At 47.2% G+C, this 14382-nt stretch overlaps 1 protein-coding gene across 3 annotated transcripts in view; it reads left to right on the top strand.

The window, feature by feature from the left end:
* Positions 1 to 14382, top strand: part of TMC5 (transmembrane channel like 5) — a 58385-nt gene that overhangs the window by 27929 nt on the left and 16074 nt on the right. For all 3 annotated transcript variants that reach the window (XM_029057590.2, XM_029057587.2, XM_029057591.2), the window contains 5 exons: positions 1423 to 1671; positions 4909 to 5060; positions 7962 to 8106; positions 8554 to 8709; positions 11034 to 11185. In XM_029057590.2, coding sequence (XP_028913423.1) covers positions 1423 to 1671; positions 4909 to 5060; positions 7962 to 8106; positions 8554 to 8709; positions 11034 to 11185 — 854 coding nt within the window. The remainder of the gene's footprint in view (positions 1 to 1422; positions 1672 to 4908; positions 5061 to 7961; positions 8107 to 8553; positions 8710 to 11033; positions 11186 to 14382) is intronic.

Raw genomic sequence — 14382 nt, 5'->3', positions numbered from 1 at the left:
CCCGATTAGACCGTAAGCCCGTCAAACGGCAGGGACTATCTCTATCTGTTGCCGACTTGTTCATCCCAAGCGCTTAGTACAGTGCTCTGCACATAGTAAGAGCATAGTAAGAGCTCAATAAATACTATTGAATGAATGAATGAAAGTGACCGGGCGGTTCATTTCTCCAAACGCCCAGAGTTTTAGTCCTTAGTTATTTCTAATGAGACCAAAAGAAAGGGCCAAATGTACTAAGTTTTACAGACCTTCTGTGTTGAAATGTGACAAAAAGTATTGTTAGCAAATCCTCCCCTTATTGGTTAGCTAAGTTAGCTAACTTATCATTAAGGCTGATAAGAGGAAAGACATGGAATTTGTCTTTGTTTCACCATTCCTTTCCCCCTAGTCCTTAGAAATTGGGGGTGTATGTGTGAAAGAAATTGGAAGATAAATGGACAAGGTCCATCTAGAGTACGGCAGTGGGTAGAGCACGGTCCTGGGAGTCAGAAACACGTGGGTTCTAATCCTGGCTCTGCCACTTGTCTGCTGTTTCACTTTGGGCAAGTCATTTCATTTCTCTGTGCCTCAGTTAGTTCATCTGTAAAATGGGGATTGAGACTTTGGGCCCTGTAGTGGATAGGGACTGTCGAACCCGATTTGTTTGTATCCACCCCAGAGCTTAATACAGTGCCTGGCACATAGTAAGCACTTAACAAATGCCACAGTTGTTATTGTTATTAACAATTTAACTTAGCAGGGAGGAGTGGGAAGTTTGCTGAAATTAGGAACTATTTAGAGGCTCTGGTGGATCCCTTTAATCCACCTGGCTAGATTCACTAAAATCACAGCTCCTCCAAGAAGACTTCCCCAGCTAAGCCCTCATTTCTCCTACTCCCTTTCCCTTCTGGCACTGCTCTGGCACTTGAATTTGCACCCTTTATCAATCCTACCCTCAGGCCTCAGGTACTGTGGGAAGCAGCATGGCCTAGTGGGTAGGGCATGGTCCTAGGAGTCAGAAGGACCCGGGGTTCTAATCCCAACTCCACCACTTGTCTGCTATGTGACCTTGGGTGAGTCATTTCATTTATCTACACCTCACTTATCTTATCTGTAAAATAGGGATGAAGACTGTAAGTGCTACTTGGGGCAGGGATTGTGTCCAACCTGATTAGCTTGTATTTACCCCAGCACTTAAAACAGTGTGTGTCACAAAGTAAGCACTTAACAGATACCATCACACCATCATCATTATAGTCTTAATTTATTTTAATGTCTGTCTCCCCTCTAGACTGTAAATTCCTTGTGGGACAGGGAACATTTCTACCAACTCTGTTGTATTGTACTGTCCCAAGCTCTTAACACAGTACTGTGCAAACAGTAAGCACTCAATAAATACGACTGACTGATCGACTGCCCCTGAACCCATATGCTTTCTCATTCTAGACTTTCCGACGGTTTAAGAGCACTTTGTCCGAATTTTTCCTGTCTTTGCAACTGTGGCAGAAAACCCTCAAAGTCATCGGTGGCCAGTTCGGAACTAGCATTCTCTCCTATTTCAGTTTCCTCAAGTGGCTGCTCAAATTCAACATTTTCTCATTCATCGTGAACTTCAGTTTCATCACAATCCCCCAGTGTGTGGACTCCAAACCAAATAATCTTCCGTTCACTGGCTTGGAGCTTCTCACTGGGGCGGTAAGTAGTTCCTGGGCTCTGGTGGGTTAAGGATGGACTGGATGGGTTATTCCCCCGGGGGAACAGATTTCGTGAGTAATAATAGGGTTTTCAAAGTTACTAACATATTTCTGGTGTTTCGGATGATCACTATCCTACTTCCCAGCAAAGTGGTGAAGAAATCAATCCATCAGTGGTATTTATTGAGCACTTACTATGTGCAGAGAACTGTACTAAGTGCTTGGGTGAGTAAAACACGACCGAGTTGGTAGACAAGGTCCCTGCCCACAACAAATACGATTAATTAGATTATTTCAGGCTTTTTCATCAAACCTAGGCCTTTTGGAACGTGAATCATCTGTAGCCACTTGCGGCTGTATGACCTGTGGGGCCGGGGAGAACAGATTCTTGCTGTGAGACTATGGATGGGCTGAGGGTGGGGTGAAAAAAGAGTACAAATCCAAGTGCAAGAGTTTATGCAGAAAGGAGAGGAAGAAGAGGAAATGAGGACCTAGTTGGGGAAGGCCTCTTGGGGGAGAAGTGCCTTCAATAAGGTTTCCAGAGCTTGGTCTGGGTAAGATTGCAGTTTACAGGAGGAATTTCCACTCTTTCTACCACAGTTTAGATACATCTGCCTGCCCCAGGGCCACCAAACTGTCAGGGCAACCCTTCCCTGTGTGATCCGCCCCAGTAACTTGTCTCTGGCTGCTTCTGGGAAGGATGGTCATCTAAGACTGACTCAGTGCCTACAACCTCTCATCCTAGATCCTTCCTGAGGATACCTGGAAAGGCCATGAATTTCTAGAAACTTAGTCTGACTCATACCTGATCCTGACCTTGCTGAGTCTGCAGGGGGAAGACACCTGAATGGGTTTCATGAGAGACAGCTGTTGTTCACACTACACTTAATGGACTGTCAGAGAAGCAGCATGGCCTAGTGGATAGAACATGGGCCCAGGGGGTCAAAAGGACCTGGGTTCTAATTCCGGCTCTACCACTTGTCTGCTGGGTGACCTTGAGTAAGTCACTTCTTTGTGCTTCAGTTCCCTCATCTGTAAAATGGGGATTAAGACTTGTGAGCCCTATATGGGGCAGGGACCGTGTCCAACCCAATTATCTTATATCTACCCCAGCTCCTAGAACAGTAAACGCTTAGCACATAGTGCTTAACAAATACCACAGTTGTGATTATCAATTTTATTCTGCACTTACTCTGTGCAGAACACCGCAGCAAGTGTTTGGGAGAATACAGAGTTGAAAGTCAGGTTTCTTGTCGACAGGGAGCTTACAGTCTAGAGGGGGAGACAGACATTAACATAAATTAAAGATATGTTCATAAGTGCTGTGGGGGTGAAGAGATGAATAAAAGAAGGAAATCCAAGGGCAAGAGTGACACAGAAGGGAGTGGGAGAAGAAGAAATGAGGGCTTTGTGGGAAGGCCTCTTGGAGATGTGCCTTTGATAAGGCTTTGAATGGGGGAGAGTGATTGACCATCAGATATGAAGAGGGAGGGCATTTCAGGCTAGAGGCAGGATGTGAGCAAGAGGTCAGAGGGGAGATAGAGGAGATCGAGGTACAGTGAGTAGGTTGGCATTAGAGGGGTGAAGTGTGCGGCTGGGTTGTGGTAGGCGGGGGCGAGGTGATTGAGTGTTATAAAAACCTACGGTAAGAAGTTTCTGTTTGCAGAGGTGGAAGAGCAACCACGGGAGGTTCTTGGGGAGTGGGGAAATGGGGACTGAACTTTTTTGTAGAAAGATGAGTGAAGTATGGACTGGAGTGAGGAGAGACAGGAGGCAGGGAGGTCAACTAGGAGGCTGATGCAGTAATCAAGGAGGGATAGGATAAGTGCTAACAGTTTGGATGGAGAGGAAAGGGTGGATTTTAGCGAGGCTCACTTTTCTAAATTCCGAAATAGTTCTGGGACAGGAACTACATGCTAAATACTTCCCCCTCCCTCCAGTCTCCTGGCAACCCCAACAGAAACTCTTCTACTTCCAGGATACTTTGCTTTGTTCTCTCAGCTAGAGTAAATCCAAGTTCTATAATGTAAGATAAGCATGGGTTAATGAGTAGCCACCAAGATTGCGATTGGAGGGTTCCCTTTTTGTGTCACTTTGTACCTTAGCCATCTCCTGACTGCTTAGCTCATCAATCACTAGTATTTATTGAGTTCTTAGAGCACCACACTAAGGGCTTGGGAGAATGTTTCGTCAAACGCTGTCTAGTCATTCCGACCCATGGCAACACCTTCGACACATCTCCTCCTCAGTGTCATTCTGGAATGTAGTCCATAGAGTTTCCTCGGTAAAAAAATACGGAAGTGGTTTACCATTGCCGCCTTCCGCGCAGTTAAAACTTGATCCTCTGCAGTTGTCTTTGATCAACGATTTGATCACTCGATTAGCCGCATTTGACTCTTTCCCATGCCGCTCCAGCACCGGCGAATCAACTCTGTCTGATGCGTCTGCTTAGACCTTTCCATTATGAATAACCCTGACGAGAAAATCTCCTTCAAGGGCTTAGCTCTAAGCTTCATCAGTGTACACAAATTCTCCTGCCACGATAAGGCATTGATTCATAGAAGAGAATGGGGAGAATACAAATAGTTAATAGACAGGATCCCGCCGCGGAGCAGCCATATACATAACCCTGAGCACTCTATTATGCATGATCACACAATAATCAATCACTAGTATTTAATGAGTGCCTACTGTGTGCAGAGCACTGTTCTAAGCGCTTGGGAGACTACAGTATTAACAGAATTGGTAGATATAGTCCCTTCCCACAACGAGAAGAAACTTAAGGAAGCAGCATGGCCTAGTGGGTAAATCATAGGTTTGGGAGCCAGATGACCTGGGTTCTAATCCCAGCTCTACCATTTGGCTGCTGTGTGACCTTGGGCTAGTCACGTAACTTTTTTGTGCCTCAGTTTTCTCAACTGCAAAAGGGGGGGGTTCAATACCTGTTCTCCCACCTACTTAGAGTGTGAGCCCCATGTGAGACATGGACTGTATTTGGCCTGATTAACTTGTATCTACCCCAACAGTTAGAACAATGCTTCACATATAGCAAGTGTTTACAAAATATCATAAAAAACTAACAAAAGAGAGCTTGCAGTCTAGAAGTCAAAGACCCGGTCCCTGTCCTCAATCTAATGGGACTTTTGTTTCAGGCTGAGAGTACTGAGACCCTAAATCCATCTGTAGTTCTTGAGTCTCTAAGTTGCTCCCTAACTCAAAGCTCTTGTTTTTCTTTTAGGGGTATTTTCAGGAGACAGTGATGTACTATGGTTTTTATACCAACTCAACAATCACCAACGAAAGCAACAGCTTGTTTTACAACATGCAGCTGGCATATATCTTCACCATTGGAGTATATTTCATGATCTGTTTTTTTAGCTTGGTGTTCAGGTAACTCTCTTCTTTATTATAAAATTGTCTTTGTAACCTAACGAAGATACCGCCTAGAATATAGAGAAATGACAATTAACTCAATTGTGGTGTTTGTTAAGCGCTTACTACGTGCCCTGAACTACTAAGTGCTGGGGTAGATACAAGCAAATCAGGTTGGACACGGTCCATGTCCCACATGGAGCTCACAGTTTCAATCCCCGTTTTACAGATGAGGCACAGCGAAGTGAAATGACTTGCCCATGGTCACACAGCAGACAAATGGAGGAGCTGGGTTTAGAACACGTGACTTTCTGACTCCCAGGCCCGTGCTCTATCCACTACTCCATACTGCTTCTTTTGTATCCACTCCAGCACTTAGAACACTGCCTGGCACATAGTAAGCGCTTAACAAATGTCATTGTTATTATGATTATCATTATTTCTAGTCAAAGAGATGGCCACAAAATGCCGATGCTGGGCCCAAGTGCCAGAGACTTGCAGGAGGTTGCCGGGGTAACCGCTGCAATCTTTGCTGCCCATGTTAGCCAGCTATTTTCAGGAAACTAGAAATCCTGTTTATATTAATGACTTTAGTTTGTGCTCTCTAGGTGTTTCCTCCCAAATGCCAAGTCACAGCTAGCAAATCGTACTGAGCAATTCCTTCGGTTTCACAGTCTGCAAAGTCAAAGGAGTTGTTGTCTTGGGGCCACGTTTCTCTCTTTTGGGCTACCTTATCAAGGGCAGATGCCAAAAGTGCCCCCTCTGTTTTTAAGAGTATCTCCTTTGTCTGAAATAATTGAGGCTAAGGGAGCTTCAGATAAGAGTAGCAGGGAGGCCCAGTGGATAGAGCATGGGCCTGGGAGTCAGAAGGACCTGGGTTCTAATCCCGGCTCCTCCATTCGCCTGCCTTGAGAAAGTCACTTCACTTCACCTCAGTTACTTCATCTGTAAATTTGAGATTAAGTCGTGAGCCCCATGTGGGACAGGAACTGAGTCCAACCAGGTCACCTTGTATCCAACCCCGTGCTTAGTACAGTGCCTGGCACTTAAGAAGTGCTTAACAAATACCACAGTTAGTATTATCATAAAAGAAACATCAATGATCCTGCCTGTGAATTCATTGATCCTGTCTTTGAACGTCAGTGATTGGAGAAAGGGGAATTCCCTATTTCCACTAGCCTCAAGTTTATAGGGCTAATTTCCTCTTGGGTCTTCAGTTATCAAATTAGCAGTTATCAAATTTAGTAATAGTAAACATTATTTATTGTTTACTCTGTGTAAAGGTCTGCATTAGGCCCTGGGGAAAAAATTCACAGGAGAGCGTTAGATATGGTCCCTGTTTCTCCAGGGACTCTGTCTAAAACGTATTGAACTAAACTCTTATTTACTATATGTTTAACTGGCAAGGAATGGAGAGAAACACGATCCATAATGACAATATCCACAATACCCAGGACTCCTCTTATTCCCTAGTCCACAACATTTCTCTCCAAACAGATGTATGCTCATTTACGGGGCTGATGTTCTTTTGGGCCTCTTCTCCTCAGCTTGCAAGGAAATGTCTTGTTTGCTGAAATGCCTCTGTCAGTCCATCATCTCCAAACAGATGTATGCTCATTTCCGCGGCTGATGTTCTTTTGGGCCTCTTCTCCTCACCTTGCAAAGGAAATGTCTTGTTTGCTGAAATGCCTCCGTCATCAACTGAGCGCTTACTGAGTGCAGAGCACTGTATTAAAGACTTGGGTGTCAGTACAATATAACTGACAGATCCCCTGCCCACAGTGAGTCTAGAAGGGGAGCCTCAGGTTGTAAGGGAAAGTCTGAGTGTCTGGAGAAAGTTGTACTGAACACAGAGAGGTGCTAGAGGCTGCATATTGGTGCTTGTCGCATGGGGGTGGAGCACTCTACTTCATGGAATAAGCCCCATGACAGAGCTGGAGCTGCCAGAATTTTCCTATTAAAGAGGGCTACTATTTTAAAAGTTTCTTATAATAATAATGGCATTATTAAGCGCTGGGGTGGTTACAAGCAAATCGGGTTGGACACAGTCCCTGTCCTGCCCAGGGCTCACAGTCTTCACCCCCGTTTTACAGATGAGGTAATTGAGGCACAGAGAAGTGAAGTGGTTTGCCCAAGGCCACACAGAAGACAAGTGGCAGAGCCAGGATTAGAACCCATGACCTTCTGAGTCCCAGGACCATGCTCCATCCACTTTGCCATGCTGCTCCAGTTTTTCATAAAGTGAAGGAGACGATGTATTCACTGTATTTACTGAGGGCTTATTCGGTACAGTCAGTGGTATTTCTTGTACAAAGTGTTGTACAAAGCACTTGGGGAAATACAGGACAATAGAATTGGTAGACATGACCCCCTACCCACAAGGAGCTTACAGGCTGGTGGAGGGCCCTCTTACTAAGCACTTGGGGGAAGACAATAGAGTTAGTAGACTTGCTTCCCCCCCGCGTGGAGCTTATGTGCCCCAAGATGAAGGTGGTCAGGGTGATGGATTCCCCCTTTTCTCATTCTAAGGAATTGGATCACCTCTCTGTCCTCCATTGCTCCTGCTTTGTTTATTTTCTTTCTCGAGATTCCTGTTTTCTTTCTTGTATTTTTTGCTGTTCTTGGTTGTAACCACTGGGACTTTCTGTCATTCTCAGTTGCAACCCCAGGGTGATTTGTTATTCTCGGTTGTAACCACCCAGGGGGTTTGCTGTTTTCGGTTCTCACCACCTGGGGTGTTTTGCCATTTTTCGGTTGTAACCCCTAGGGTTTTTTGTCATTATTGGTTGTAACCACCGAAGGCATCTTTTTCGTTCTCGGTTGTAACTGCCCGGGCCGTTTTGCCGTTCTCGGTTGTAACACCCAGGGCTTTTTGCCATTCTCAGTTGTAACTGTCAGTGGCGTTTTGTCTCCCTACAGCATGGCCAAGTCTTTCCGGAACAACTTCATCAACCCCTACAACTACACCGGGGGAGCCTCCAGGATCCTCTGCTCCTGGGACTTCAACATCACTAATGATAAAGCTGTGCAGCTGAAGCAAAAGAACCTGAGCACTCAGATTAAGGTGCCGGAACAACCGAGGAAGACGCGAGATATTTCCGAGCTCAACTCTGAGATTTCTTGCTCATCTGCATTTCCGCACCAGAAAGCTCAGTGCATCGAAGAGTTTTACAAGAGCTCTGCTTTCCCATCCCTTAGCGGCCTTGTAGGGCTGTTGGTAGGAGAAGTTAAAGCTCTCTTATGGGAGCTATCGGGTCATCCTCACAGGAAGAGGACCTTGAGAACGCAGAAATTTGACTCCCAGTCTGTCCCCTAATAGGGCCATCTGCCACTAGACTGTGAGCCCATTGTGGGCAGGGAATATGTCTGTTTCTTGTTGTATTCTCCCAAGCACTTAGTACAGTGCTCCGCACACAATAAGTGCTCAGTAAATACGATCGAACGAATGAATGAGAGAGTTGCCTTCAGCAGAATGGTCTGTGTTTCACCAGGCATTCGCTTGTGGTTCCAGGAAAACCTGTCGGAGAGATTGCAGGACAGAGTGAAGCTTCCTTTAAAGAAGAGAATGGTTCAAGTTGGTATCCACTTGGGGGCCTGGGTGCTGTCGACGGGCACGGCCGCTGCTTGCTGCAAAGGTGTCTACAAACTCTCCCAAATCAACCTCAAGGTACCACCTGGGTAGTCCCTGTCAAGGGAAGCAAAGAGGCCTAGTGAACCCTATTTATTTTGTTATTGAGGTGTACATCCCCTTGATTCTATTTATCTTGATAATGTCTCGTTTATGTTTTGTTCTGTTTTGCTCTGCAGTCTGACTCCCCTGATCAGACTGTGAACCCGACATTGGGCAGGGATTGTTGCCGAATTGTACATTCCAAGCGCTTAATACAGCACTCAACAAATACTTTTGAATGAATGAATAGAGCATGGTCCTGGGAATGAGAAGGACCCAGGTTCTAATCCCAGCTCCACCACTTGTCTGCTGTGTGACCTTGGGCAAGTTGATTTCTCCTCTCTGGGCCTCAGTTACCTCACCCAGACAAGGGGGATTATTCAATCATTCATTCAGTCATATTTATTGAGCCCTTATTCTGTGCAGAGCACTGTACTAAGCAATTAGAAAGTACAATTCAGCAATAAAGACAATCCCTGTCCACACTGGGTTTACAGTCTAGAGGGATTAAGACCGTGAGCCCCATTTGGGACATGGATTGGGTCCAACCTGATTGGCTTTTATCTACTCCAGCACTTAGTACAGTGTCTGGCACATGGGAGCACCTAAATTCATTCGATCATATTTACTGAACACTTATTGTGTGCAGAGCACTGTAGCTAAATGCCACTTTAAAAAAAAAAAGGCGACCATCTGGGGCGAGTGAGGGGAGGTGTTCCCAGGGGCTTGGCCACTGCTCTGTTGAAAGCCAAAGCCCACTTGAGCAGTGGCAGAGGGGAACACGGTCCCCATAGAGTAAATCTTTTCTCCATGGAGACCCTTCCCTGTGGGGGTTTGAAGATGCTCACTGGCGGACAGGAGCAAGGATCACCCAGCTGCCCTCAGCACCACTGAGCCAAAAGGGCAGGGTGCCAGGCCTCTGCCCAGCTCTCTCCTTTGTGCCTGGCTCGGCCAACCCCAGGGAACACTACATTCATTCATGGCATTCCGGGGACCATTTACCGGGCCCGGCTGGAAACCGTTATCTCCTCATTCCCCTGGTGCGGCCGATGTCAGGGGCCGGGGTGAGGTGGGGCCAAGGCCAACTTGACCACGGGGAAGACAGCCTTGTCTAACAGGATCGAACAAAGCTGCTCGCTAATCACACCCACCGAGCAGGGTCAAGGGTTCGGTCTCGTTCTTGGCCGTGGCTGCAGCTCTGAGCCAAGCTGGGCACGGGCCCGATCCAGCTTTCAAAAGAGAGGCCTCGGCCAGGCCTGGTATACAGGAGGTGGTGGCCTAACCCTTGGGTGGGAGCAGGGGCCTGGGTCATCACTGGCCAAACTCTGCTCTCATCTCCCCCTCCATGACAATAATGATAATAAGCAATCAGTCAATCGATCATCTTTATTGAATCTTACTGCAGAGCATTGTACTAAGTGCTTGGGAGAATACATTACAACAATAAACAGACACATTCCCTGCCCACAGTGAGCTTACAGTCTAGAGGGGGAGACAGACGTTACTATAAATAAAAATAATGCAGATATGTACATAAGTGCCGTGGGACTGGGAGAGGGGGCATGAATAAAGGAAGCAAGTCAGGGCGACGCACAAGGGAGTGGGAGAAGAGGAAAAGCAGGCTTAGGGAAGGCCTTCAAGATGTGCCTTCAATAAGATTTTGAAGGCGGAAAAGTCACTGTCTGTCAGATGTGAGGAGAGAGGGTGTGATAACGAGAGTAATGGTATTTAAGAGCTTTCTATGTGCCAGGCACTGTTCTAAGTGCTGGGGTAGATACAAGACCATCAGGTTGGGCACAGTCCCATGGGGCTCTCATTGTAAGGAGGAGAAAGAACAGGTATTTAATGCTCCTTTTACAGATGAAGAAACCGAGGGACTGAACAGTTGAGTAACTTGCCTAAGGTCACCCATCAGGCAAGTGGCAGAGTGAGGATTAGAAACTGGGTCCTCTGAATTTCAGACCCTTACCCTTCCCACTAGGCCTCACTGCTTCTCTGAGGTTAACCAGTTCTAGGGAGCGTCTTGGTCCCCTTGGGCTAGAAGAGGGCGTTGGTTTGAAAAGGCCTGGAGTTGTAGCCACTGGCTTTGGCCTTCTGCTCGTCGTGTCTCTGCCCTGGGGATAATGTGCCTTCCCAGACAATCAGTCAATCAATCAATGGTATTTATTCACTCAATCAATCATATTTATCGAGCGCTTACTTTGTGCAGAGCACTGACTAAACGCTTGGGATAGTACAATAGAGTTGGTAGACACATTCTGTACCTCTAACAAGCTTAGTCTTCTCATGAATGTTGTTTCCTGGGTCCTCGCTGATGGCAGTTTTTGACAGACACAAACAACCAAGCAGCCACCCTCCTGCTGCCCTTCGTCGTGTGCTGCATTAACTTCATCGTGCCCCTTTTCTACTCATTCTTCGGCCTCGTGGAGAAGTTTGACCTTCCCAGGCACCAGGTCTACGTCATCGTAATCAGGTAATGATAATAATAATTGTGGTATTTAAGTGCTTATTCTATGTCAAGCACCATGCTAAGTGCTGGGATAGATGCCAGATAATCAGTATGGAGACAGTCCATGTCCGACATGGGGCTCAAAATCTTAGTAGGCGGGAGAACAGGTATCGGATCCCCATTTTCCAGATGAGTGGACAGAGGCACTAAGAAGTGAAGTGACTTGCCCGAGGTCACCCAGCAGAAAGTGGCAGAGGGGACATTAGAACCCAAGTCCTTTGACTCCCAGGGCCGTGCTCTTTCCACTAGGCCACGCTGCTCTTAACAGGGACTTCTGCCCTTAGGGGGTAAGAGATGGGGAGAGCTGCCAGTCCTGGTTTCTCTGTTAGCCCCTTGGCTGGCACACCTGGTCGTGCATCTTGGAATGGCTTCTGCGCTGAGCAGGGTCGTGGATGTCTGCTGTTTTTGGCCAATCCCGCCATGGCTGCCTCTTCAATCCATCAGTGGTATTTATTGAGCGCCTGCCGTGCGCCGAGGGCTGTACGAAGCATTTGGGAGACGTCAACAGAATTGGAAGCTGACACAGCCCCTGCCCTCAAGGAGCTTACGGTCTTTACCGATTTGTACATTCCAAGCGCTTAGTACAGTGCTCTGCACATAGTAAGCGCTCAATAAATACTATTGAATGAATGAATGAATGAATAAAGGGAACCATCGTTGAGAACGGTGCACGTCCTGCTAGGCACAAGGGTTTGGAAGATGAGTTAGGTGAATCGATAAGTTGCATAGGTAGAACCAAACATATCACTGATCCATCTAGCAATTAAATACGGAAGTGCTGAGGTCGGTAATTGTGCAAAAGTGCTAAGGGTGGATGCCACCGGGGGGGGGGCTAATCGGGGAGGGCTTCCTGGAGGAGGTGGGGTTTCAGGAGGGCTTTGAGAATGGGGGGGACCCTTGGACTGTTTTTAGAAAATGATGGTGGAAGTTTGGCAGGTGGAACTCTGTGAGCAAGGGGTTGAATTGCTGGTCTCCAGACCCACGGGGTCACTCTGGATCTCCCTGCCCCTCCCTCCCTCTCTCTGTTTCAGTAGTATTTATTGAGCGCTTACTATGTGCAGAGCACTGTACTAAGCGCTTGGAATGTACAAATCAGTAACAGATAGAGACGGTCCCTGCCCTTTGACGGGCTCACAGTCTAATCGACGGGCTTACATTCTAATCGCCTAACCTCTTGGGAGAATACGATACAAGCAGACCACATCTCCTGCCCACAGTGAAGCAGTGTGGCCTAGCGCAAAGAGCACGATCCTGGGAGTCAGAAAGACTTGGGTTTTCATCCAGGCTCTGCCACTTGTCTGCTACGTAACCTTAGACGAGTCACTTCATTTCTCTGTGTCTCAGTTCCCTCGTCTGTAAAATGGGAATTAAGACTGAGCCTTAGGTGGAACAGGGACTGCATCCAACTTGATTATCTTGTAACTACCCCAGCACTTAGTAGAGTGCCTGGCACACAGGAGGCCCTTAACAAATACCATAAGAACATGCACCTCTTCAGGCACACATGAATTTCACCGACTGCAGTGTCTTCTTTGACTAAGAAGGACGATTCTCCTACAGCTAAGATTCCATACCCTTGACCAGCAGAATTCCAAGGGGTTCCCAGGATGTGGGTCTTAGGAACAGAGGCCTGAAGTTAGAGACAGTAGCAGTGGTGCTGACAGCTCCCGATAGGCTCTGAGAAAGAGATGCCACCGCTTCTGTCTCTGCTTCTGGATCTGGGTCAGAAACCAAACAGAACCTCCTTACTATCAGCTTTAAAGCACTCAATCACCTCGCCCTCTATTACCTCACCTTGCTATTCTCCTACTACAACCCAGCCAGCACACTTCGCTTCTCTAATGCCAACCTAGTACCGCCATCTCATCTACTTGCCGACAACCCCTGGCCCACATCCTCCCTCTGGCCTGGAACTCCCTCCCTCTTCATATCCGACAGACAGTTATTCTCCCTCTCGTTCAAAGCGTTGTCGAAGGCCCATCTCCATCACGAAGCCTTCTTTGTCACAGCCTTCATTTCCTTTTCTTCCACTCTCCCATTCCTTTCTGGGTTGTCCCGATTTGCTCCCTTTATTCACCGCCCCATCTCCCAGCCCCACAGCACTTAGGTAGGTATCTGTTCCGTGATTTATTTATTGATATTAATGTCTGTCTCCGCCTCTGGACAGTAAACTCACTGTGGGCAGGGAATCTGTTCTATTGTACTCTCTCAAGCGCTTAGTACAGTCTCCAGTCTCCATGCCCTGCCCCTGGCCTCCCTCCTTCCAGCCTCTTCAGTGTCCTCCTCAGCCTCCCCCGCCCCTGAGACAGCTGTTATCCAGGTGGAGCTGGGCTGGGTACAAAGGGCTCGGACCTGTCTGGCAGGTCCGCAGGAGTGAGGCCCTGCCCCTGCCGCAGAGGCGATCGCTTCTGGCATGACCTTAGTGTAGCTCCCTCTGGGATCCCTCTTCACCTTCACGTCCCCCCTCCACACCGCACTCTCTTCGCACTGTGGTCTGGCAGTCATTTCAGGTAGCCAAGGCAACCAGATGAAGGCAGTGTGAACCCTCCAACCCCTTGCCAGAGACTTCTCGTCCACATCCTGCCTTTGGCCTGAAAGGCCCTCCCTCCTCATATCCGAAAGACAATGGCTCCCTCCCACTTCAAAGCTTTCCAGAAGGCACATTTCCTCCAAGAGACCTTCCTTGACCAAGCCCTCCTTTCCTTTTCTCCCACTCCCTTCCTCGGCACTCTGACTTCTTCCTTTATTCATCCTCCCTTCCCAGCCTCACAGCAGCACTTCTGTCTTTACCTGTCTTTTATTTATTTATATTAGTGCCTGTCTCTCTCTCTCTAGACTGTAAAGTCATTGTGGGCAGGGGGTTTGTCTGCTTATTGTTATATTGTACTCTCCCAGTTGCTTAGTAGAGTGCTCTGCACACAGTAAGTGCTCAGTAAATATGATTGAATAAATCAAACGAATGAATAAATTCACTTCGACTTAATCAAACCCACAAGCCATTCTATGCAGTCCTTCACCCAATTACTTTTTTCCCCCCCTCCCGAGGAGTAGACTGCTCTTTTAAAAAAATAATATTTGTTAGTGTTTTCTATGTGTCAAACACTGTCCTAAGGGCTAGGGTAGATACAAGCTAATCAGTTTGGACGCAGTCCATGTCCCAC

This window comes from Ornithorhynchus anatinus, chromosome 2 (assembly GCF_004115215.2).
Source record: "Ornithorhynchus anatinus isolate Pmale09 chromosome 2, mOrnAna1.pri.v4, whole genome shotgun sequence".
Lineage (NCBI taxonomy): Eukaryota > Metazoa > Chordata > Mammalia > Monotremata > Ornithorhynchidae > Ornithorhynchus > Ornithorhynchus anatinus.
This window is presented reverse-complemented; position numbering and strand designations above follow the sequence as displayed.